The 25,428-nt window shown below is 48.8% G+C and overlaps 1 protein-coding gene across 4 annotated transcripts in view; it reads right to left on the reverse strand.

Moving 5' to 3' along the window:
• Window positions 1-25,428, reverse strand: part of FXYD6 (FXYD domain containing ion transport regulator 6) — a 35,854-nt gene that overhangs the window by 1,474 nt on the left and 8,952 nt on the right. For 2 of the 4 annotated variants that reach the window (XM_005656632.3, XM_005656633.3), the window contains exons 2-7: window positions 5,440-5,502; window positions 4,823-4,861; window positions 4,622-4,696; window positions 4,025-4,061; window positions 3,255-3,304; window positions 2,668-2,718 (exon numbers count right to left, since the gene is read on the reverse strand). In XM_005656632.3, coding sequence (XP_005656689.1) covers window positions 2,690-2,718; window positions 3,255-3,304; window positions 4,025-4,061; window positions 4,622-4,696; window positions 4,823-4,861; window positions 5,440-5,497 — 288 coding nt within the window. In that variant the 5' untranslated portion in view covers window positions 5,498-5,502 and the 3' untranslated portion in view covers window positions 2,668-2,689. The remainder of the gene's footprint in view (window positions 1-2,667; window positions 2,719-3,254; window positions 3,305-4,024; window positions 4,062-4,621; window positions 4,697-4,822; window positions 4,862-5,439; window positions 5,503-25,428) is intronic. The other 2 variants (XM_005656634.3, XM_005656636.3) reach the window with 1 other exon arrangement.

Consider the following 25,428-nt stretch of genomic DNA (forward strand, 5'->3'; position numbering starts at 1 on the left):
ATCGTTAAACCAGGGTTTCTCTATCAGGACACCCGCAAGCCTTGCTCACAGTCCTGAGACTTAGGAGAAGAGGGTTTCTGAGAAAGTTCTAGTGAAAAAAGACAACTGCTGGCTCCAGCCTTCCTCCCTGCCTTCCCAGGCCACTTCCCTTCCCACGGTGCTCCTGGGATTCTGAGCGGCAGCTGCCACAGACGGACAGAGCACCAAGCTGCAGCTGGAAGCCTGCCTCCTGGACGAGGTCTATGGACACATCAAGTTTAAGCATCCTTGACCTTCCGGAGGCCCAGCGAGAATATGGAGGCTATGAGCCCCGCTCTGCCCACCCACGGGGCTTCGAGAGGATAGCAAAGCGCTTAGGGAAGAATTCCAACACTCCACAAGTCAGAGTACCCTGCGTTATTCCATCACAGTAACAGTTGGGGTATCGGCTATTTTGCATCCAGATATCCTTTTTTTTTTTTTGCTCTTTAGGGCCACACGCACAGCACATGGAGGTTCCCAGGCTAGGGGTCGAATCAGAGATACAGCTGACAGCCTACACCACAGCTCACAGCAACTCCGGATCCCTGACCCACTGAGGAGGGCCAGAGATCGAACCCTCATCCTCAGGGATACCAGTCAGATTCCTTTCCACTGCGTCACAACGGGAACACCCAGATATCTCTTTTAACTTACAATTTAGGATAAAGTCATATACCTATCTATCATGCCTTATCTGTATGAAAAAAAAGGCAGAAGTGAGCTGACAGAAGATTGAGCCCCTCCCTCTGCCATGCCCCAGTATATTCCAGGCTGTGTCAAAAGGGAGACAGGCATGAGCAGAGGGGTGCAGGCAAATCCAGCGCTTGACCACAAAGCCCTGAGCTCCAGTTCCAGTCTGTTCCTCACTATCTGTAGCGCTATTCTCTCTGACATCAGTTTATTCTATAAAATGGGGCTAAACCTCACCTGTCCTGCCTACTACTTCTGCCATATCGAGTGAGTCTGATATGTGTCAGCATCTTTTATTCCAATTAACTTTTAATATTAAAGTATAGCTGTCTTACAGTGTCATGTCCATTTCTGCTGTACAACATAGTGACCCAGTCATTCATATACAGACATCCTTTTTCTCATCCTATCTTCCATCATGTTCTATCCTAAGAGACTGGATGTTTCCTGTGCTGTACAGTAGAACCTCATTGTGTATCCATTCTCAAGGTAATAGTTTGCATCTACCAACCCCAAACTCCCCGTCCATCCCACTCCCCCCTGTGGCAACTTTTCTGTTTGTTTGTTTTTGTTTTCTTGCTATTTCTTGGGCCGCTCCCGCGGCATATGGAGGTTCCCAGGCTAGGGGTCCAATCGGAGCTGTAGCCACCGGCCTACGCCAGAGCCACAGCAACACCAGTTCCGAGCCGTGTCTGTGACCCACACCACGGCTCACCGCAACGCCGGATCGTTAACCCACTGAGCAAGGTCAGGGACTGAACCTGCAACCTCATGGTTCCTAGTCGGATTCGTTAACCACTGCGCCACGACAGGAACTCCATGTGGCAGCATTTAAAGCATGTAAGTTATTACTTTACCATGTTATTATAATGAACAGTGAAAACAGATACTACACGGATACCCAAAACAATGCCCCTACAGACAAAGAGAACAGACTTCCGGTGGTCAAGGGGAAGGAGAGGTCAGGAAGGGATAGATTGGGAGTTTGGGATTAGCAGATGCAAACTATTATATATAGGATGGATAAATAAGGTCTTAGACTTCCCACTGTGGCTTAGCGGTAATGAACCTGACTAGTATCCATGAGGATGTGGATTTACTCCCTGGCTAACTCAGTGGGTTGGGGATCCAGCATTGCCGTGAGCTGTGAGGCAGGTCGCAGACTCGGCTCAAATCCCGCATTGCTGCGGCTGTGGCACAGCCTGTCAGCTGCAACTCCAATTCCACACCCAGGCCTGGGAATCTCCATATGCCACAGATGTGGCCCTAAAAAGCAAAAACACAAAAAAACAAGGTTTTACTATATAGCACAGGGAACTATATTCAATATCCTGTGATTAAACCATAATGGAAAAGAATATGAAAAACAATATATATGTAAAACTGAATCACTTTGCTGTACAGCAGAAATTAACACATTGTAAATCAACTATACTTCAATAAAATAATTTAAAAAAACCAATGCCCCTAAACATGGAGAACAGGTAATGCTGGTACTTAGTGGCGGTGGGGTCATATACTCGTCTCCCTATTTTTGTGTAGGGTTGAAAAGGTTCAAAATAAAATGTTAACATAAACAGTGGCCCCAAAGGTACTTTCTGAATCATCCCTGAAAGCCACTGTCTTTATGCTACTTTGCTGTTAGGAGTCTCTCACTAACTCTCTCTCCCAAGTCATGCCCACGTGGCAGCTAAGATGACACCCTGGTACCTTGACCACTGCGTGGCAGGCAAGCCCTATTTCCCACTGGCTCACTCTGGGCGTGTGTGGTATACCTGGGAGGGTTCAGTCCTTCTGTCTCATCACCTTCAGACACAAGCCTCCTCCGAGCACAGCCCGGTGTAAAAGCCAAGAGCCTTGCAAAGGCTGGGCTCCAGTTCTTCCCTGGTGACTCCCTGGCCAGACTTCGGTCAGAATAGTGACAGTGACAGCAGACACAGGCAGGCAGCAGCTTACCTTTTCGCCTGAGGGCTGCGCTTCAGTTCTCTGCTTTCTGGGGCTCCGTTGCTGGAAAGAGAACCAGATCACAGGATAGTGAACAAGCCCCTCACCCCAGCGGGCCACCCCCGTGCAGCAGCTGAGGCCATGCCTGACTCTGGGGGAGCCTGACTCACACAGCAGAGGTGACTCACATGGAACTTCAAGTCAGACCTACGTGGGTGCAAATCTTTGTCCAGCTACTCACTCCTTAGAGGGCTTGGAGCATTCCTTAACTTACAACCTCGTCTGTAAAACGAGGGGGGGGTGCCTACCTCCTGCGGCGTGCCCATTAAACAAGAAGGGAAGCAGGCTGTATGGTGCCCAACGCTAAATAAGTAGATTCCACAAACAGCAGCTGTCAGGAGCAGCAGCCGCTTTGGTGGTGGCGAGGGGGCAATGAAGAGCGGAGGTCCTGGGGACCCCCCTCTGGCACGCTGGAAGCACATCTGGTTGATCACCTCTCAAGAGACCGTGGCACCTGGCAACTGTCCCTACCCCCACACTGCATGAGGCCCCTTGGCCATTCTCTCTGTGCTACCTGCGCAGGCGGTCCTGACACTTACCATTTGCAGTGACAAGGTTCTCCACCTGGGCCTCCTCGTCGCCCAGGGCCCTGCAAGAGGACGAGAGGCAAGCCCATCAGAGGTCTCCAGGCAAACCCAGAGAGCAGCACCACTCACTTGCAGGGGGCAGGGCCCGGGGGTTTGTCTTCTCCAAGTCACGGTGGATCTCTCTCCACCATGGGGGACACGGGGCAGGGCGAGATCAGGGGATGTACAGGCCACTTCGGTGTCAGCCCCTGAGAGAGCTAAGTACTGGGAAGGATGGCCTAGGGCTGCCTGGGGCCTTGGGACTTCTGAGGTCCAGGGCTGCCCTGCGTTGCCCTGGTGGACTAGTGGGGGTGCCCTTATGTCAGGGGAGAAGGCGGAGTGAAAGGGAGCCCAAGTTTCCACAAAGCTCAAAGCAGGTGACAGGCAGGGCAGTGTCACAGGTCCTATAGAGAGGAAACAGACCTCGAGAGAGGCCCCAGGCCCTCTGTTTTCCTTCTCCGCAGCCCTACTGTCTCAAGAGCCTCCAGTAAGGATTCAGCATCCCACCCCCTCCTCATCCCACACACACATCAGAAGGAAGAAGGACGGGCTGACCCTGATGCTTGGACCTCTCCTTTGCCCCAAAGGCTGCCTGGAAATTCTCAACACTTCTACCCCTCCCCCAACACACCCAGCCTGCTTCTAAGACTCCAGATGCATACCCATTGCGGGGTCACACACCACAGCCCCTACCTGTCCCCTCCTAGTGTCACCCCAGATGTTCACAACCATGGCACCCTTACCGTGGCTTCTGATTGAAAGTGCACTTGCATCTGCGACCTGAAAGGCAAAGAACCCATCCAAGGCCATGCTGTGGACTTGGCCAGAGCAAGGCTGCACTTGGAGTCTATGTGGCTGCGTGAAGAGCAGCCCCGACTCCTGGGCAGCGCACAGCTTACACAGCAGTACGTGCAACCCTTGGTCGGAGTGAGGCTCTTCTGAGGCCAAGCGTGGAACTTCAGCAGCTAAGCCACTGCCGTCTGCTGAACCACACATGAGCAGAGAGCTCCCTGTAGCCTGGGCTCATGAGGGAAACAAACCCGGGGCACAGTCTTCGGAGAACTCTAAGGACAGCCCCTGTCTCCCACCTCCTGTGTCCCCTGACCCCGTGCCCACAGCATCAGGGCAGGCACCCCGCCCCTTCTTAGCTGTGCTTGTTTTCACGCTACACGGTTTCGCCAAGCACTTCTTGGACGCGCCTAGCAGTGCATTAGGTCCTGGCGGTAACTAGCAGGACAGCCAGGCTCCTTCCGTCTCCAGGACAGAGCGCGGCCAGGCTCTTACACCGCCTGCCTCACAGCTGCAGACGGGGCCCTTAGAGAACAAAGGGACAGACTCACTCAGGATAAGCAGGATCCCCACGGAGAAGAGGACCACAGCAAACACCAATCCCCCGATCCGCAGGGTCTGGTAATCTGCCAAAGGATCGGGGTGAGAGATGGAGGACGGGAGGGGCCAGGGAGAGCGTGTCTGTCCCCCGACCCCCCAACACACGGGGCGGTGCCTCTCCCTCCGCACCTGGCGGGGCCATCACCACTCACCATAATGAAAAGGGTCCTTTTCTTTCTCCTGCTCAGCTGCTGGAGAAACAAACAAGCGTGGGCAAGAGCAAGACAGCTATGCATCCTGGCTCCCAAGTATCTTGCCTCCCAGGCCTCACTCCTCTCTGGGCCCGTGAAGCAGGGAAAGGTGGGCCTGCCGGCCAGGGCGGACCTGGGAGCCGAGGCCAGTGCGGCTCAGAGCCCCGGCCCTGCCCCGGCGGAGTCTGAGTTCTCAGCATCCACGTTGTTGCCCTTTTTAGCTGACGTCATCCCCAAAAGGCAGGGCCTCATTTTCGTCTTGCTACCAATGGGGAGCTGAGACCAAGAGGGGGCACATGTAACTTGCCCTATTTAGAGACTAATGCACAAGTCTGGCTCCCAAAGTTCAGGTCCAAAGTCTACAAGGCCTGAGGGGCTGGAGCCTGTGGGGAGAGGGGGGCAGGCTGGATTAGGGTCTGGGTTAGCTGCTGCTGTCTAGGACTTTCTTTGCAGGGGAGTGAGTCAGACACGTAGAATCTGAAAGCCGCCCAACCCCCTGTCCCAAAGGGCCAGGACCTTCCACTGGAAAGGGCTGTGGCTGCCACCCCGTCAGAGCCAGGTCCTCGAGGGGTACTTACCACTGGCCAGGACCGCAGGGGCCAGCAGGCTGCACAGGAACATCAGCAACACCTCCATGGCGTCTGGGGACAGAGGGAGGAACATGATTCCCGGAGCAGGAGACGCCACACTCCAACCCTCGGCCTGGCTGGGGCGCCTGTCGGATTCCCGCCTCTGCGCCGAGCTCGCTCCACACAACGCGAGATCCAACAACAAAGTGGGCACAGCTGGCATTTAAAGACTCTTTACGGCGTTCTCTGCAGGCATGAACTCAATTACAACTCAATCAGCCTGAGTGGCAGGCGCTGTGACTAACCCACGTTGCAGGTGAAGGGCCTGAGCTTAAGGAGGTGAAGGACCGTCACGGTGGCGAGCGGCAGAGCCTGGATCCTGACCCTGCCATGATGCTGCCTCTCTGGTGCCAAAGCCATAAAACCCCAGGGGCTCAGGAAGTAATCTCACCTGTGTCCTCCTCTCCAGGCCACCCAGACATGGCCACCTCTGGTTCATCGAGATGTCTGGGACTTCCTGGCCTGGTTCCCTACACCCAAGCCCCTCGGCGAAGTTCTTTCTATCAGATTCAATGCGGCAGGTAAACCAGGCCCCTCCAGTCCAGCCAGCAGTGGGGGCAGGAGGCCTGGGGTCCTGGACGCTACAGTAAACCCTGACATGCTGACAGCCCTCCCTCAAGGAGGCCCCGACCTCTAAAGCGCCCATGTCAACCCTTCCCATAGACTTTAGTTCATGATCCTCCAGAAACGTGGTCTGATTCAACAAAGGGAATGTGGAGACGGGTTCTCTGAGCATCAGCGCCCTGGCCTCTCCTTGCCCAGGTGCCTGAGATTTCTGCTCATGAGCTCATGCCCCTGGTGTCTGGGGTCAGTGGCCCCTGGATGGGCCATCTGGATGGAGGCAGAGGACAGGGCCAGTTGAGCCCTCCCAGGAATGGATTTCAGTGGCATTATACCCCATTCCTGGGCTTAAAGGAGTGTGGTAAAAAGAGCCAGAGAGAGGGAGTTCCCGTCGTGGTGCAGTGGAAATGAATCCCACTAGGAATCATGAGGTCTCGGGTTCAATCCCTGGCCTTGCTCAGTGGGTTAAGGATCCGGCGTTGCTGTGTAGGTGGCAGACACAGCTCAGATCTGGCGTTGCTGTGGCTGCAGTGTAGGCTGGTGGCAACAGCTCTGATCAGACCCCCTAGCCTGGGAACATCCATATACTGTGGGTGCCGCACTAAAAAGACAAAAAAAAAAAAAAGAAGAAAAGAAAAGAGCCAGAGACGAAAAGGGGAAAGAAACCTGAACCAAGAAAGCCCAAAGCTGCTTTCTCTTTCTCACTGAGGTGAGAATGACAGCAACCTGACCACTGTCCGGCGGCCAGGACCACTCTTGCTCTGACGGTTCCCACCCTATTCCTTTCTGGTAGCCGCCACAGCCTCCAGCTGCCCTTCACCTCTCAGCCAGCAGAGGGCAGAACAGCTCCATCCAGAGTCAGGACTTAGACTCTGGTGACTCAAGGAGCATTTAACAAAAGGCAGTCATTTGCTTTTAATGCTACCTCATTTAATACTTTTATTTCTTTTACATTTTACATTACACTTTATACGTCTAAAAACATATGTAACACCCATATAAGGAAGCATAGTACTAAGGAAATACCTGTAAGAAGTAACTTAAGATAGAATTTTAAAGTACTGCTAAATTTAGCTACATTTTCCTCCAACCCATCCCCCTGCCTCACTCCCAGAGGTAGTCAGTATCCTAAATATACATAATTTCATCAGTCCCTTGCCCTTCTTCAAAAAGATGTTTAAGATATAATTCACACACCACAAAAATGTTCAATGGGTTTTAGTATATTCACAAATCTGTGCAACCGTCACCATTAAGAAACATTTTCTCATCCCAAAAAGAAAGCCGATACCCACTGGCAGTCATTCCCCACTCTCCCCTTCTCCCAGCCCCTGACAACCACTAATCTACTTTCTGTCTCTATGGAGTTGCTTATTCTGGACATTTCCTATAAAAAATATCATTTAAAAAAATAGCCTTTTGTATCTGGTTTCTTTCCCTTAGCATAAAGGTTTCAAAGTTCATCCATACCATAGCATGTACCAGGACTTTTTATGACTGAATAATATTCCATTGTATGGATATGTACCTTGGTCTTCTTTTTAAAAATACATTTATCACCTACATATATCTAAATAAGATAATGCTCAGTGGAGCTTTTTTGAGCTTTAAAATTATGATATCACATTGTATAGTCTTCTGGGACTGGATCTTTTGTTGTTCTACATTTTTAAGATTCATTCACAAATATAGTTCATTCACTTTCAGTGTTGTGTAATATTCCATGGTGCAGGTAAATTGTCTTGTATTGGCCCATTCTCCTATCAATGGCTATCTTCCCCCACCCCATTTCATGCTATTATAAATAATGCTATTTTTAAATATATTTCTGCTTGTCAGGCAGTGTACACATGCAAGAGTCCCAAGGGTACTTTTTTTCCAAATCTTTTGACTACCATTTTCATATGAAATATTTTTTACATTAGAACCCAATACAAATACACACATTCTTGTAAACCAGAAACCATAATATCACTAAATGATACTTAGCCTTAAAAAGAAAGATGCTCTCTGATATTTTCTATTTTACTTTGTTTCTTTAAAAATAAAATGCTAGGAGGTCCCATTATGGCGCAGTGGTTAACGAATCTGACTAGGAACCATGAGGTTGAGGGTTCGATCCCTGGCCTCGCTCAGTGAGTGGGTTAAGGATCTGGCATTGCCGTGAGCTGTGGTGTAGGTTGCAGACGCAGCTTGGATCCCGAGGTGCTGTGGCTCTGGTGTAGGCCGGCAGCTACAGCTCGATTAGACCCCTAGCCTGGGAACCTCCATATGCCTCGGGAGCAGCCCAAGAAATGACAAAAAAAAAAAAAACTAGGCCAATTAATGGCTAGGCCCATTAATTAATGGGTCACATGCCACATTTTGAAAAATTATATTCTAGAGATAAGTCTAGGTGTGAAGTTGCTGAGTTGTATAGTATACAAATTGTCACTTTTGTAGAAAAATTTCAAACTGTTTTCCAAAGTGGCCACCCCCACTTTAAAATCCCACCAGTTGCATAGGACTGTTCTCATTACTCCTATCAACACTGGATATTCCCAATGCCCAGGCATCTGATTTCTTTAAAGTTCAGGTTTTTAAACCCCTAACAAGCAGCCCAGATCGGCAACCACTGATTTAGGTCATCACAGAGCCAAACATAGTCATTACAATTGCCTTTTTTGGCTTTTTAGGGCCACACCCCCGGCACATGGAGGTTCCCAGGCTAGGGGTCAAATCAGAGCTGTAGCTGCCGGCTGATGCCATAGCCAGGCAACCCATGGGATCTGAGCTGTGTCTATGACCTACACCACAGCTCGTGGCAACGCCAGATCCTTAACCCACTGAGCGAGGCAGGGATCAAACCTGCAACCTCATGGTTCCTAGTCAGATTCCTCTCTGCTGGGCCACGACGGGAACTCCTGCTTTGGTTTTTAAAAAATTTGATTCTATCACTTTTTTATACCCACAGCTGGGGCATATGAGAGTTTCCAGGCTACAGGTTGAATCGGAGCTGTAGCTTCCAGCCTACACCACAGTCACAGCAATGTGGGATCCAAGCTGCGCCTTTGACCTACACGACAGTTCACAGCAACACCGGATCCTTAACCTGCTGATGGAAGACAGGGATTGAACCAGCGTCCTCATGGATACTCTATGGGTTTGTTACTGCTGAGCCACAACGGAAATGCCACATTACAATTTCTTGAACAAATCACAACAGCAGCTGCAGATGTGGCACTGGGATGAAGTGGCTGGAGGGACAGCAGGACTCTAGGGAGCAGCGTGTGATCTTCAAGGCTCAGGCCGAGAGCACCCGGTGGTCTGAGGATGGGACAGGGGAGCAGAGGCTAGAGGACAGAGGCGGGGGTCAGGAGGCCGGGGTGGGTGGGCAGCGAGGGAGCTCATCAATTCTGCGGCTGCCCATGGCCCCGCGTCTCTCCGCAGGCCCGAGGAGAGGTGCAGGTGGCCTTCATCCACGCCAACCACAGAGTGGGTTGATGCACAGAACCTGTGACCAGCTCAGGTCAGTGTACCTCAGGGCTGGCGCCCCCAAACTCCCGCCTGCGTCAGGAAGTCCCTGAGAGCTGCCTCCCTTCCACCCAGGGGGCCTGGGCCAGAAGCCAGCATCTGCACTAACAAGTCCCCAGGTCAGGCTGCTGTCCAGAGCCACGTGGGACCACCACACTGGGTCACATGACCGTGGGGACAGAGCATTGGGGCACCTCCCCAAGGCCCCGGGGCACCCTGCGCTCCATGCTTGACGTGGTGTCTGCCTTCTGCCAGCATCACTTTAGTTCAGCCTGGGAAGGGCGGGGGTGTTGGGTGGGGGGGGGGTTCAAGCCCGAACTAGGCCTCAGAGAAAACCAGCTTTGAAATGAGGTCCCTGCCCTTGGGTCACAAGGCCACCCCAGGGAGCGTACACTCCTTCACCCATCAGGTCAGCCTGCAGTTGGCTTCTGTACAGCTTTTCTGCACTGCTTTTCTCCCTGCGGACTATTTTTCCTTCCACTCTGTTAGTGACAATGAGAACACCAGGCACCTCGAAGGCATTTAATAAACACCCGGACCTCAAAAAAACAAACCAAAAAAAACCCACTGCCTATTATCAGACTGCTTAATTTCTGCCAATCTGGAGGTAAAAAATACAGTCTTAATCTTATTACCTAGCAATGAAATTGGGCTTCTGATTATTTATTTGCCATTCCTGCTGTTTCTTCAGCAGTCATGTGCCTTTCATGCCTTCTGCTCATTTTTCAAATGGGTTGACGTTATCATTATTACTGAAATGAAATCTTCGTCACGAAGTATTGCAAATATCTCTTCCCAACTAATGCCTTGTCTTTTTACTTTTTGTCTTTCAGTGAACAGAATTTCTTAATTCTAGTGTAACTGAAAGCAATGATCTTTGTGTCTTGTTTAAAGATGTTCCTTGTCACCCTGAGTCAGAAAGAATTTTCTTCAAACATCTTCACGTTCTGTGTTTTATGTTTAAATATTTGTTCCATCCAGAAGTGATGTTTATGAAAGGCATGAGATCAGGATCTAATTCTTGCTTCTTCCATCATCTGACAACCATTGGTCCTGACCACCATCTGTCAACCTCTTCCTCCCGACGTGCAGAGCTGCTGTGTTGCGTATCTGATTTCTGTTCATGTGTGGGTCCGCTTCTGGGCTTTCTCTTTGGACCTATTGATTGGTTTGTCTGTACCTGCTTCAAAATCAGCATCTCAATTACTAAGGCTTTATGGTAATCTTTCCATATGGTAATCTTCCCCTGCGATGGGAGAAGCTTCCTCTTCTTGTTCTCCTCTCTTCTCTGCCTCTCCTGCCTTCTACTTCAGGAATATCTTTGCTATTCTTGGTCTTTGCTCGTATGTATAAATTTTAGGATCAGCCTGTCGAATTCATCTGAAGCAGTTGAGAATTTCATTGGAATTGCAATGCATCTATCTATAGAACAACTTGGGGAGAACTGACACATTTGTGATTTTGAGTTTCCTATCTATAAATAAATCATTTGTTTAGGTCCTTTTCACTTTCACTAAAGTGTTATAAATGCTTTCATACAGGTCTTGCACATATTCTGTTAGATTAAGCAATAGCTAGGTGCCTTAAAATTTTTATTGCTATTTTTTAATGCTCTTATGTGGGTTTTCTAATTTTTGCTTGTATAGAGAAAGGCAAATGACTTGTATATGTTGATCTTAATTAAACCCAATAATCTTGCTAAATTCTCTTACTACTAATAATAATTTACCTATAGGTTCCTTTGGGTTTTCTCTATGGACATATCGTCTGTAAATGATCCAGAATTGCTGCTGCTTCTTTTCTAATTTTTACACTATTTCTATCTGCTAGGCCCAAAAGTAAGATGTGCAACAGAGCAGTGATAATAGATAACAGCCTGTAATAGATACAGCCTGTAATAGATAATACACTCATACAGTCATGAGCAATTTTATTTTTATTTGTGTGTTAACTTTTAATCCCCCCAGCTTTACTGTGATACAATGACATAACCTTGCATAAGTTTAAGTTGTACAATGTGACAATTTGATACATGTATATTGCAAAATATTACCACATCAAGGTTAGTTTACACCTCCATCACCTTATATAATTATCTTTTGTTTGCGTGTAGTGAGAATGGATAAAGAAAATGTGGCATTTGTGTGTGTATATATATATACACACACACATATACATATATATATATATATAGAGAGAGAGGGAGAGATTCAGCCATTAAAAAAAAGAAATCACTGACTTTAAATAGATTTCTTCTAATGTTCTAGAAATTTCCCTCTAATCCTGGTTTTCTAAGATGTTTCTGTTTTATATTAATTATGATTGAGTATTCTATATCTATGGTTTTTAACCTTTAATCTATAAATAACATAAATTGTATGTATGGGTTATCTAATGTTAAATCATCCTTACATTTTGGGGTAAAGTCAATGTATTATCTTTTATTTTTTGTCTTTTTGCCATTTCTAGGGCTGCTCCCATGGCATATGGAGGTTCCCAGGCTAGGGGTCCAGTCGGAGCTGCAGCCACTGGCCTACGCCAGAGCCACAGCAAGGCAGGATCCGAGCCGTGTCTGCAACCTACACCACAGCTCACGGCAACGCCGGGTCCCCAACCCACTAAGCAAGGCCAGGGATCAAACCCACAACTTCATGGTTCCTAGTCAGATTCGTTAACCACTGAGCCACGACGGGAACTCCTGTATTATCTTTTAAATAAACCAAATTATGGATTTGGTCTGCTGACATTTTGTCTAGGATTTTTGCATTTATGTGCATGAGTGAAATTGGGCTGTGATTTTTATTTTATTGTATTGACCTTGCCTGGTTTTGGCATCATGGTAGTATCAGCCTCACAGAACAAATCTATTGTTATGCCCTGGAAAAGTTTGCAGAAGACTGGAAATCTATCCTTTGAATGTTGGTAGAACTAAACTGTAACATCATCTTAGTATTTTCTTTATCAGATGACTTTTTTTTTTAATTTTTATTTTTTGTCTTTTTTGGGGCCTTTTTTAGGGCCGCACCCATGGCATATGGAGGTTTCCAGGCTAGGGGTCTAATTGGAGCTACAGCCGCTGGCCTACTCTACAGCCTCTAGCCTACGCCAGAGCCACAGCAACGCCAGATCTGAGTGATGTCTGCAACCCACACCCACAGCTCACGGCAATGTCAGATCCTTAACCCTGCTGGGTGAGGCCAGGGATCAAACCCACAACCTCATGGTTCTTAGTCAGATTTGTTTCCACTGCACACGACAGGAACTCCTGTCAGATAATTCTAAATAGCCTATTCAATTAGTTAATGGCTATGATACTCTTAAGATTTGGGTTTCTTCTTGAATATATTTAGAGTTACCATTTTTATAAAATTTGCCCTTTCCTGCTTTTAAGTTTATTGCCATGAACTTGTACAGTATTTTCTAGTCATCATTAAAAATCATTAATTTCTGTTGGGTCTGTAGTTATGTTCTTTTTATTAATAGTGTTTATTTGTGACAACTCCATTTTTTTTTTTTTTTTGATCAGTCTCACTAGAGATTTAACTACTTTATTAGTAATTTCAAAGAGCCAACTCTTGGTTTTATTAATCCTCTCTGTGCGTTTTTTTTTTTTTTTTTTTTTTTTTTTTTTGTCATTTTGCCATTTCTTGGGTCGCTCCCATGGCATATGGAGGGTCCCAGGCTAGGGGTCCAATTGGAACTGTAGCCACCGGCCTATGCCACGGCCACAGCAGCGCGGGAATCCGAGCTGCGTCTGCAACCCACACCACAGCTCACGGCAACGCCAGATCCTCAACCCACTGAGCAAGGCCAGGGATCGAACCCGCAACCTCATGGTTCCTAGTCGGATTCGCCAACCACTGAGCCACAACGGGAACTCCTGTGTTTTAAATTAGTCTTAATTCTGCTCTTTTATATTCTTTGGGTTTATTCTATTGTATTTTCTTTAGATTTATCTTCTTATGTTGGATGCCTAGTTTATTAACACTGAGCCTTTCTTGTTTTCTAATATCAGCAGTTAAGACTATAACCCTCTCGAGTACCACTTTCATTCCAAATAGAAGCTTTGAAATGTGGCTTTTTGATTATTGTTTAGTTCGTAGTACTTTTAAACTTGTAAATTATTTACTTAGAAATTATTTGACCTGTTCATTAAGAAATACGTTTTTTAAATGTCCAAAAAGTATAATGATTTTTAGCTTATTCTTGTTATTGAGTTCCAATGTAAGTAAATTATGGTCAGGGAATGTTGTCTATAAGATACCAATGCCTTGAAATTTATTGAGACTTGCTCTATGATCTAGTATGGCTATTTATTTAAAAAATTATATTCTATGTATTAGGTTATGAATTCCTTCATTATTAGGAAGAAAGTTCTATATGTCCTTTATATTATTAATGGTGTTATTTACATTTCTCCTTTTTTTTTTTTCGTTTTTTTTTTTTTTTTTTTGGCTTTTTAGGGCCACACCCGGGGCATATGGAGATGCCCAGGCTAGGGATCTAATCAGGGATGTTGCCACCGGCCTATGCCAGAGCCACAGCAATGCCAGATCTGAGCCATGTCTGCGACCTACACCAAAGCTCACGGCAATGCCGGATCCTTAACCCACTGAGGGAGGCCAGGGATGGAACCCACAACCCATGGTTCCTAGTTGGACTCGTTTCCACTGCACCATGACGGGAACTCCTATTATTTACATTTCTATATATTTTCTTTTTTTTTTTTTGACTGTATAAATTATGAAAAATTGGGATAGGTGCCTTAAAATCTATCACTGTGAGGAAAGATTTATAAATTCATCCTTGTGTTTCTTACAATATTGTAACAGAAAGTTGAAAATTGTCGTAAATCCTATTTTACTTTCTACCTTTCTTATGTCTTTATGCATTGTATCCTATAGGCAGTAATGAATTGAATTTTTTAAAAATTTAACTTGCTTATTAACTATCAAGTTTCCTCTGTTTAACTTTATTGTGACTGTTGACATATTTGGTCTAATTTCTACCATCTGCTTTTCCCCTAGTTTTCTTGAGCATATCTCTATTTTGACTTTTTTTAATTGACTTTTTCTTACTGTTTTTCTCCTTCCACTGGCTGAGAAATTATACAAGCTATTTCTAGTTATTGAGCGGTTACCCTTGAAAGTTTACCTTTTATATTTGCTATAGACTGAATGTTGTGTCCCCAAAATTCAAACACTGAAAACTAATCCTTAATGATTAATCCAAATACCAAATGATGGTGTTTGGAGGTGGGCCACTGGGAGGTGGGGAAGCCCTCATGATGTGATTAATGCTCTTGGAAAAGAAGCCCCAAAGAACCCTCTTGCCCCTTCTGCCATGTGAGTGCTTAGTGAGGAGATGGCTGTGTCTATGAAGGAGGAAGCAGGGCCGCATCAGACACACAATCTGCTGGCACCTTGATCTTGAACTTCACAGCCTCCAGATCTGTGAGAAATGAATATCTGTTGTTTATAAGCCACCTGGTCTATGGTGTTCTGTTACAACAGCCTCTGAACAGACCCAGATAGCAGTCGATTTAAAAAAGATTTTAAAAGTCTGAAGTTAAAACACATAATAGTTATTAGATAAAATAGTCTTCTTGAAAATGACAAATCACCGCCTTCCTGATTTATATGTTATTATTGTACAAAATTACAGTTCTTTTCTTAATCCTATTAAATAGATACTGGTATTTGTATTTCTTGGAAGCAGCATTTGTTAGATTTACTCTTGTGTACAGCATCCAGCCTTCGAGACAGCCCCCAACACCTCCTGGTAGTCACAGCCTTGTCGGCCCCCCTTCCACACATACCAGGGCTAATCTGTGTGACCAATAAAATATGGCAGAACTGGTGGGTCACTTCCAGTATTAGATTATAAAAGGCATCACAGCTTTCTTTTCTTCCTCTTTTTCTCCCTCCCCCCTCCCTCCCTCTTCCTCTCCCTCTCTCTCTTCCTCCCCACCCCCCCCCCAGGCTGCTTTTCCTCTCTGAGAGAACAAGACATGGTTAACTGCCTCGTCTTAAGGCTTCTCAGGCATCCCTGGGAAGAGGTCCTCATGGCAAAGAACTGAGGGTCTCAGTTCAAAAGCCAACTAGAAAATAAGGCTGCCTTGAACCATGTAAATAAGTGAGTTTGGAAGCAGGTCCTCCTGCCTTCACTGACTGCCAACCCAGCTGCCAGCTTGACTGCACTGTCATCAAAACCCCTGAGCAGAACCACCCAGCTGTGCTGCTTCCTGAGTCCTGACCCTCAAAAACTGCCTGAGAAAATAACTGCTGTTTTTAAGCTACTGAGTTTGGGGGTGATTTGCTATGTAGCAACACATAACTAATACAATGCATTTACTAACTGGTTTGTCCATAATTCCTTTTGAAGCTCAGACATCCATCAAGCCATTGTCTTTCTTCCTGGAGGACATCTTTTGGAATGTTCTTTAATGACGATCTATTAGCTATAAACTCAGTTTTTGTTGAGCATTTCACCCGTCTAGTGCACAGACTCCAACATGATTCCCAATCATTCCAACCTTCTAGTCTTCAAGCCTTTGTGTAATCACCTCCCCTTGAACGGGGTCAGCGGCTGGGAAGTGCTTCTAACCAGGAGAGCAAGCATCGCCCTCGTGGGAGTAGGGAGGACATGTGTCAAAGGCTCCAGGCCACAAGGCACTGCTACACCTACCCCGCTGTTCCCCCGAGTCACCTCCATAGATGCTCAAGTTCAAGTCAATCCTACAAACACCCAATGAATTCCTAGTCAGGGCCATACAATTCCAAGATCCGCATGGGATACACAAGTGAAGAGGACAGGGAGGCAGGGTTTGAAAGCAGAGGGCTCTGATCTATCATCAAAGGTGAAGAGAGCATCACAAGAGGCAGAGGCTATATTCAAGAGACATCCAGCAAGGCATGGAAAAAGGAAACAGGGACTATAACAGGGGACCTCTTCCATGGAAGAGCTGACCTTCCAGCTGGACCCTGAAAGCAGGATGGGATTTTGATGGAGAGGGTAAGAAGAGAGAAAAGGAAGGGCATCCAGGCAGAGGAAACAGCATGAGCAAAGGCAGCGAGATGGAAAATGGGAAGCAGGGGTAACAAATAGTATTCAATTCAAGTTCAGTTCGAGTTGAACTTCAAGGTACTTCATTCAATAGGGGCCACCTGAAGCAGCTGCCTCAGAAGGATTCTGAATGAGGTCTGGCAGGAGAGAGGGCCTCCATCCATTAGAAATGTCTGCATAGCCCAGGAGGGGGCTGTGACAGCCATCTGCCAAGTATTTGCCATTTCTAGAGTAAGATACCTTCCAAAACAGTGAATAATCTAGTTGTGTAAAGCAGGAGGGTGTGGGTGGTGAGAATTCTGATAAGACTGGAGTCAGTCTCTAGAGGATCTTGAATGCCAGGCTGCAGAGTAAAGACTGGTCTTTGTCTTCTAAAGAAAACATTTCTGATCAAGTTACAGTGAGCTGAAAGAAATACTGTTAGAGAGATCTGGACGGGGACCAACTTCCCTCCTTCAAGCTGCCGCCTGGGCTACACCAGCCACACCTCATCACAAGCCTCCTCAGGGGGCCTCTTGGCCCCTGCAGCCGTTTTTAAAAATCCCCTTGGTACCACTGGCACTGCCCCAAGTCGAGGGGTCAAGTACACATACAGAGCCTCTGAAGGGGCACACAATGTCTTTCTCTCCCTGCTGCACCAAGAAACGCCATCTCTGCTTCCCCTCCCCCCCGACACGAGACCGTCCCTCCAGGTCCTACACCCTGCCAGGTACCACTCATTCCTCTCTCCCAGAAAGGAAGCCGGGCTGCCTGGGGCTGCTTGGCGGGTGGGGGGTGAACAGGTGGGGGAAGTGGTCTCTTTTCCAGGCCAGAGTCTAGCAGATGGAAGAGAGGAGAGAGGGATCTTTGTCAGAGGGAAAAAGCAAGGCCGGGTTGGATGGAGCTGGCAGGGGGGCTCAGGAACATTAGCCACTCATGCACGGGAGGCCCTGGACTCCTGGCTCCCTCGGAGGGTGCTCTGGCCAAGTCATCACTGCGAGATGGGGCTCTCTGAACCTCTAGATCATGTAGATCATCGTCCCCATCTGGAAAATGCTATCAGCCACATTTTGCTTCCTCTGCAGCATCTTCCGAGAAAGAATTCAGTTTCCACTCGTCTTTCTGCTCCTTTTCCATGTTCTCATCTATCTCTACATTGGTAAACAGCTGACACTTCGGGGGGTGGGGGGAGAGACAGCCGCACGTCCATGCTAATTTTCCTCCCCAATCTTCCTGCTGTTTGCGAGGCTGCTTTCGGCATGTGCGGAGAAAGCAATCAGAAGAGTTTCTCTGGTGATTATCTTTCTATACTGAGTCACATAATTTCACATAATTACTGGGTAAAAGCTGCTCAGAGAGAGGAGCCACTGGTTGAGGATACAGCCTCACGCTATATTATTTTTGATGCCATGCAGCAGTGAGGTAGATCAGAATACCCAGTTCTATTGTGAAAAGAACTCAGAAACGACCTCCCTTGAAAAGGCACAGGCTCCGAATTACAGTGGAACCTCATTCCCTGACCCTCCTCTCTGCCACTCAGCCCCCAAGGCCTCGCTTCCCTTCCCCTGCACCCCACCTGCTTGGCTCCTTCACGTTCAGCCCATCAAAAACGAGCCCAGAGGGATCACCAGGGCCTGGGTCCTGGCAGGATCTCCAAAGACAGATGAGGCCCCCCTCTGCACACAGGACATACTGCAAGGGAAGCTTTTATGGGGTCACAGGATGCCTGGGCCACGTTGCTTAGGCTAACTGGTTACCAGGGACTGCTATCATATGCCAGGGGACATGATTTAGCCTATGATGTATCCAAATCTTTGCAACAAGCAGCTTGTTCAAAGAAGATTCTGCCGTGTATAAATAGGATATAACCAAGACGTGAGGTTTACCAGATGGAGTTCGAATCACAGAATGCCAGGAAGTTTGAATGACTGAGATGAAAGCTCTTACTTTTTATTTGAGGAGACTGAGGCCTTAACAGAGAAGTAATGTAGCCAATTCATCCAGCTAGTCAAGGGCAGAGCCGGGCCCAGAACCCAGGCCTCTGTCTTCTGTCTGCTGCTCTGGTGTGCCAGGATCAGGGGCTGGGCAGGCCAGGGTGGGAGGAGCGGGTGACCCTGAGGGCTGCAGAGAAGGCTGCACCATGCCTGAGAGTCCCTGGGCCACTTGGAGGGCCAGGAAAGAGGACACAGCAACTAGAGGAGTGAGGGCGGCCAGGGTGAGGACAGGGGGTTCTCCATCAGAAGACCCCCCCCATGGTTGGTCAGAGGTAGCGGAGGCGGTGCTGGCCCCCCTCTGCCCTCAGGGCATACTGCAAGGCGAGTGATGGAGCTCTAGAAAGCTTTTCCTCAAGATGCAGCCGCAGCCTCCTTGACTGTAAAAGCCTCAGTGCAATGCCATTGCCCAGGCCAGTGTGCCCGTGACCCCAGGCTCATCCATGTGAGGCAGGACCCTGGAGCCAATGGCTAGAGGACGTGACCCTCGAGGACATGCAGGGCTGGAGCTCCTGCAGGTACACAAGCCCAGCCCCACTCACAGTGCGCACTTCAGGAGGCAGTGACCTTGAGCAGAGTGTGAAAGGGAAGTGGAGCCAAGACAGGTGAGTCTTCTAGGTGAGACTCCCAGGAGCCTGGCGGCAGTAGGAATAAGCAAAGTATTGGTGACGGGGAGTCTGGGGACGGGGACAGAGCTCTGCCGGAGCACTGGAATCGCTCTATGGACTCGAGAGAAAGGAAGAAGAAGAAATGAAAATTCTGGGATGGGAAGCCCAGATCTGAAGAGCAGGTTGGGGCCTGGATTGCCTATGAGATGATAATAGCAATCACAGACAAACAGCACACAGATCAGGTGCTATTCTTACTACTTTACATATCCATTCTCATTTAATCTTTAAAAAGAGCCTATGAAGTATGTGTTACCATCGAACCCATTTTAAAGGGAAAGCGATCCAGGCAGAAAAAGAGCAGGGCCCTGGCAGGTGAGAGCTGGGTTCCATGCTTCTGCCCAGCTGAGCCTGCCTCCCTGCTGGGGGAGGAGGGGCAGGCTTCCTGCTGGGAGCCCTGGACTCCAGGCCTGGGCCCCCCATCCCAGGGGAGGGCTCACACCCACTCAGGAGCAAAGGGCTATGACATGGCACCGGCATTGCTCCCAGAAGGCTCACCTTCCAGGCAGCTGCCATCCCGTTCCTTGCTCCTGTCCCAGTCTGGGGGCTTAGGCTGCAAGGCTCAGCCAGCCAAGAGTCAAATGACCTCTGCAAATGGGGGGCTCCTGCCTCTGGGCGAACATTTACCAACTAAGCCCCTAACATTGCCAGCTTCCTACACACTCACAAGATAAAGAGACAGTGGAATGCACAGTGCCTGCCAACTCACCCCAAGAGAATTTCTATTCCCTTGTTGGACAGAGAGCTGTTCACTCCAGAGGCTGATTTTGTATTATCAGATTATGGAACTTGTGCAGCTGATTAGGCCAGAGATGAGAGCACGGCAGAGGGGAGTGGCAAGGGCGGGGGGGTCAGCCAACTCCCCCAACCACTTTACCAAGTCTAGTATAAAAGTTGAGTGAGAGAATACATGGGAAAGTTCTTTGTAAACTGTAAAGCGCTGTGATAACAATACTAACATTTATTAGGTTTTCACGGCATGGCAAATTCTAAGTGGTTTACCTATACTAACTATGTTCAGTCCTTACAGCAGTTCTAGGAAGTGGCTCTGATTATGATCGTTCCCATTTTACAGATGCAGAAACTGAGACCAGAAAGGTTAAGCAACTTGATTCACATCCCAGAGCCAGAAAGTAGCAGATCCTGGATTTAAACCCAAGCGATCCAGCTCCAGAGACCGTGCTCTAAACCACTCCACCATCCTGCCTCTCTGCCACTCGAGGGCTTTGGGGTCTTGAACAAATCACTCCACCTCTCAGAGGCTTTGCTTCTGAATCTGTAAGTGGGAGTAACAGGTACCTCAGGAGCCATGAGGACCAGACAAAATAGCCTCTGTGCACGGAAGTCATCATTTGCCCACCTCTACCTCTTCGGCACCTCCTTTCAGAAGGAAGACGGCTTCTCCCCTCCAATCCTGTAGGTCTCCTGGGGGCGGCCAATCACAGCCCCTTCCCTGTTGCTAAAAGGACTGGGTTTGAGATGTCAGTGTCTCCCCAGAGCCCCCTCCCTCCGGAGTTGTCACATCGTCTGGATGCAAGGGAAGAAAGGTCAAAGCAGCCATGATGTGAAATGAGGAGGTGGGTGGATCTGGCGAGAAGTCAGGTAGCAGCTCACAGGTGAAGAGCTGGCGGGGGAGGGAGAAGCAGGGAGAAGAGCCGGGAAGAGGGTCCTGGCTGGTCCCAGCCCAGCGGGGCCCCCCCTGCCCATCTCCCAGGCTGCCTCTAGGAACCAGACATCCCTGCCTGGGCCCAACCACAGGCAGTTCCGCCTGGGTCATTTGCAGTAAAGAGATATCACTTCAGAGCTGAGCACTCTGCCTGGTGAACAGCAACTACTTTTTCTTTCTTTTTCTTTTTTTCGGCTGCACCCACGGCATACAGAAGTTCCTGGCCAGGGATCGAATCTAAGCCACGGCTGCAACCTACGTCACAGCTGCGGCTGCACCAGAAACTTAACCCACTGCGCTGGGCCGGGGATCCAACCAGCGTCTCAGCAGTGACCTGAGCTGCCTCAGAGACACCGCCAGTCCCTTAACCCACTGTGCCACAGCAGGAATTCTGCGACTGCTTTTTAAGCATCAACTGCTGATACTATTATCATTCCCCCAACTCCTTCCTCAGTTTCTGCCTTCCTTTTTTAGCTTCTCTTGGGAAACGGGGAAGAGAAACAGAAATGCAGGTGGGGAAAGGCCCCAGCTGCCTCCTTGCACTTCCCTTTCCTCTCCTTTCACTTTCTCTCACCTCTGGAAGGCCTCAGTGCCCCTATGACACACGCAGGGTCAGGCCTTGGCCCATGGGGAAGCAGGCAGAGCAGGGCTTCACAGATGCAAAAGGCTTCCCAGGGCCACTGCCCTCGTCTGCCTCCAGAAAACAGGCTGCATCACCCAGGGCAGCAGACAGGGGGCGGCATGGAGAGCACAGATTGGCAACAGGCATCCCTGACGGGACACAACCTCCCTAACAAAAGCCTGGGCGGGGGATGGGCACCAAGAGACACAGAAAGGGACAGAGAGAACCAGAGAAGCCAGCAAAATAGGAAAAAGATCCCAGAGGAGGAGAAACTGCATGGGGCAGGGGCCCAAAGACAGTGCAGGAGAGGCAGGCAAAGGGAAGAGAAAGGAAGAGGTGACAGGTCAGAAGGAAGGCTGGTGGAGGGGAGGTGTTCTCGGCAGAAACTGAGCAAGAGATGGACAAAGTGAGGAGAGGTGGAGACTGCTAAGAAAAGAAATCTGCTTTGGGGCGATCCCGTCGTGGTTCAGTGGTTAACGAATCCGACTAGGAACCATGAGGTTGCAGGTTCGATCCCTGGCCTCACTCAGTGGGTTAAGGATCTGGCGCTGCCGTGAGCTGTGGTGTAGGTCGCAGACACGGCTCAGATCCTGCATTGCTGTGGCTCTGGCGTAGGCTGGGGGCTGCAGCTCCCATTGGACCCCTAACCTGGGAACCTCCATATGCCGTGGGTGCAGCCCTAGAAAAGGCAAAAAAGAAAAAAAGAAGAAAAAAGAAATCTGCTTTGGAAGAGGGTCAAGCAACCCTCCTCGCTGCTGTCCTCTTGTGAGGCAGCAGCCGGGCCTCTGTCCTCGCCGCCTGAGCGCGTCTACGGTACCCCGCCTGCCCCACTCAGGCTGGCGGCTCTGGAGAACAAAGAAAGGAACATGCACCAGGACTGTGGGGAGGAGAGTCGACAGGCAGCTGCCGCTCCTGGGAGAAAACATCTCACGCCCTGCCTGGCTGCGGGGAGGCTGCCCCACGGAAGACACAAGGTCTCTGCTGTCCAAGGCGCCTGCTGGACAGGATCCAGGAGCCCGAGGCCTGGACCTGGAGGGCCTCAAGCGTCCCGCCCCTTGGCCAGCACACCCAGCCTCCTTCCTAACCCAGAGTCCTTCCTGGAGAAGCCACTGTCTCCCTCAAGGAGCCCCTTCAGTGTGTCTCCCTAGGAGGGCCAGGCCCTGAGACTCCTAGACAGGCCAAGTGGACTTCCGCCCGACTGGGAAGCTGGGCCCCTACCTCTTGGGTTTAAGGGAGGATGTTGTAAGATACACCAGGACTCTTAAGTCCCAGGACTCTCATAAGTCATCAGAGACTCTTCAGCCCCAGACCCTGAGAGTTACCTGTGGCTGTTGTACAGCACCGGGGGACCAACTTGCACCCCAGCCTGCTCCTGCTCCCTGCCCAGGGTGGCTGAAGGGGATGACGGTGGTGATGGTGATGCTGATAACACTCAACACCTGTAGGACCCCTTGCTCACCCAACAACGTCACGAGCATCAGCATCAAGCACAACGGCTGGCGATGCTGGGGAGCACTGCCATTTTACAGATTAGAGAAGGTGAGGCTCAGGGTGACGTCACTGGCCCGGGGTCCCGCAGCTAACACTGGCACACCTGGCATTAGCTCCTAATTCTGTGGATGCCACACACGAGGCTCTGCCCGCTCCTCCTTGCTGCCTCCCTGGCAAGTGGAGCAACGCGTGGGAACTAAGGGAAATGAACATGCTGACCTTGACGCAAGACCAAGCAGGCTCCCTGGTCTGGAGTGTTCGTACCCAGGCCAGGGGAGAAAAATCAAGGTGAGAGAATAACCCAAGGTAAATAGCTTTATTTAACTTCAGCCGCCCTTCAGTGGGGGCTGCCAAGCCCCCTTTTTTTTCCCCCAGTATGGCTCAGAATTAGATTCGGGTGTAGAACTGAAATAGAGACCACCTCTACTCAAACACACATCCACACCCACATTCTCCCAAGGACAGAGTTCTTCATTCTACCATTTCTTCTTTTAAAAGGTAAATTCATCCAACTCTAACAGTCAGTTATGCCTTGGCCTGAGTTACTTAATCAGACAGCTTCCCAAACAGCTGAGATCTGCCTGCAATTAGGTAGAGAAAAGGAGAGTCATTTTGGAACAAGGTGTCATTTTGGAAAGAGCGGCATCATTATCCTTTCCATAACCAAAGTCACAAACATTTATTGTTGGCCTATGGTGGCCCAGAAACTCAGCCATGACCGGGGATGCAAGAGCCACACGGTCCTGCCTCATGGAGCTTACAGTCTAACTGAGTCCACAGGGCTTCCTCCCTCCCAATCTCCATATCGTATCCATGGCCAAGTCCAAGACACGCTTATGCCTGCAGTACCTCTATCATCGCCTCTTCCACTGCTCACTCAAGTTCAGACCCTCATTATCATGTCCCTGGGCTGTTGCAGCAGCTGATTCCATGTTTAACCTCCTCCTATCTGTCCTGGACATGGATTACTGCATGATTTAATCTACCCAACGTGTATTCAGATTACTTCTCTTCCAAACTCAAATGTATTCTTGGTGCTTCCGTATTCCATTTATTTTCTAAAAATCAAAACTTTTTATTCTGGCATATAAATACCTCTAAGTCTATTCCTTTTCTACCCTTCTAGTATTTTCTCCCATTACTTACAGCTAAGATGGTATACTTCTGTCCCCTGCCATGTGTGTACTGATCTCCAGGCCACTGTATATTCTGTTCCCTCTGCTTAGAATGCCCTTCCCCTTCCCTGTTCATTCCAGTTCTCAACCATGGCTGCACCTGAGGATTTTAATAGTAATAGGGAGTTCCTATTGTGGCTCAGTGGTTAACAAATCCCACTAGGAACCATGAGGTTGCAGGTTCAACCCCTGGCCTTGCTCAGTGGGTTAAGGATCCAGCGTTGCCGTGAGCTGTGGTGTAGGTGGCAGATGCGGCTTGGACCCCGTGTTGCTGTGGCTGTGGTATAGGCCAGCTCCTATTCGATCCCTAACCTGGGAACTTTCATATGCTGCAGGTGTGGCTCTAAAAAAGCAAAAAAAAAAAAAAAAAAAAGTAATAATAATACCTAGGAATCAACTCAGTTTCATAAATTCCAAACTCAGGGGGTGTGACCCAGCCATCAGTAATTTTTAGAATCTCCCCCTCATTCTAATGCGCAGCCGTGGTTGAGAAATGCTGTCTTTGACCATCTCCCACTCCCGCCCAGGGGCTGACCTGCAGCCTTTCTCCAGACTCAAAGAGCACCTGTGGCAGGTCATGAGCACGGATTTGGCATGTGGCACATTCTGTTTATGCTCTTTAATAAGGCTCTCCTGGCTGCAAAGTCTCAATGCTACCCATGACTTGCGACAGCTGGGGCAGTGCCGACAGCCGGGCAGAGCTGGTTGACAGACCGATGTTCATCTCGAGGAGTGGAAGGACCACAGCTCCCATCGCCAGGCCTCGGAACTGTGCTGAATGCGAGGGCATAAAACGGACTGGAAACCCAGTCCCGTCAACATCAACAGTGAGGAATCACGCTGATGGGATGTACCCTCGAACGGATGTGATGAAAATCATGTTTTGTCTCTGGGATCTTCCTCCACCAAAGTCCGAAGTCCGGTCTAATCACAAGGAAACATCAGACAAACCCCCACGGAGGGGCATCCTACCACAGAGGACACAGTCCTCCTCGAAACTGTCAAGCTCATCAAAAATAAAGCAAGTCTGAGAAACTGTCACAGCCAAGAAGGGCCTAAGGAGAAATAACAGAAAGTAATGTGGCCATCCGGGTGGGATCCTGGCCCAGAAAAAGGACATGAAAGAAAAACTAAAGAAATCTGAATAAAACATTATCTTCAGTCAATAACAACATATTAATATTGCTTCATCAATTGTCACAAATGT

Source organism: Sus scrofa, chromosome 9 (assembly GCF_000003025.6).
Source record: "Sus scrofa isolate TJ Tabasco breed Duroc chromosome 9, Sscrofa11.1, whole genome shotgun sequence".
Lineage (NCBI taxonomy): Eukaryota > Metazoa > Chordata > Mammalia > Artiodactyla > Suidae > Sus > Sus scrofa.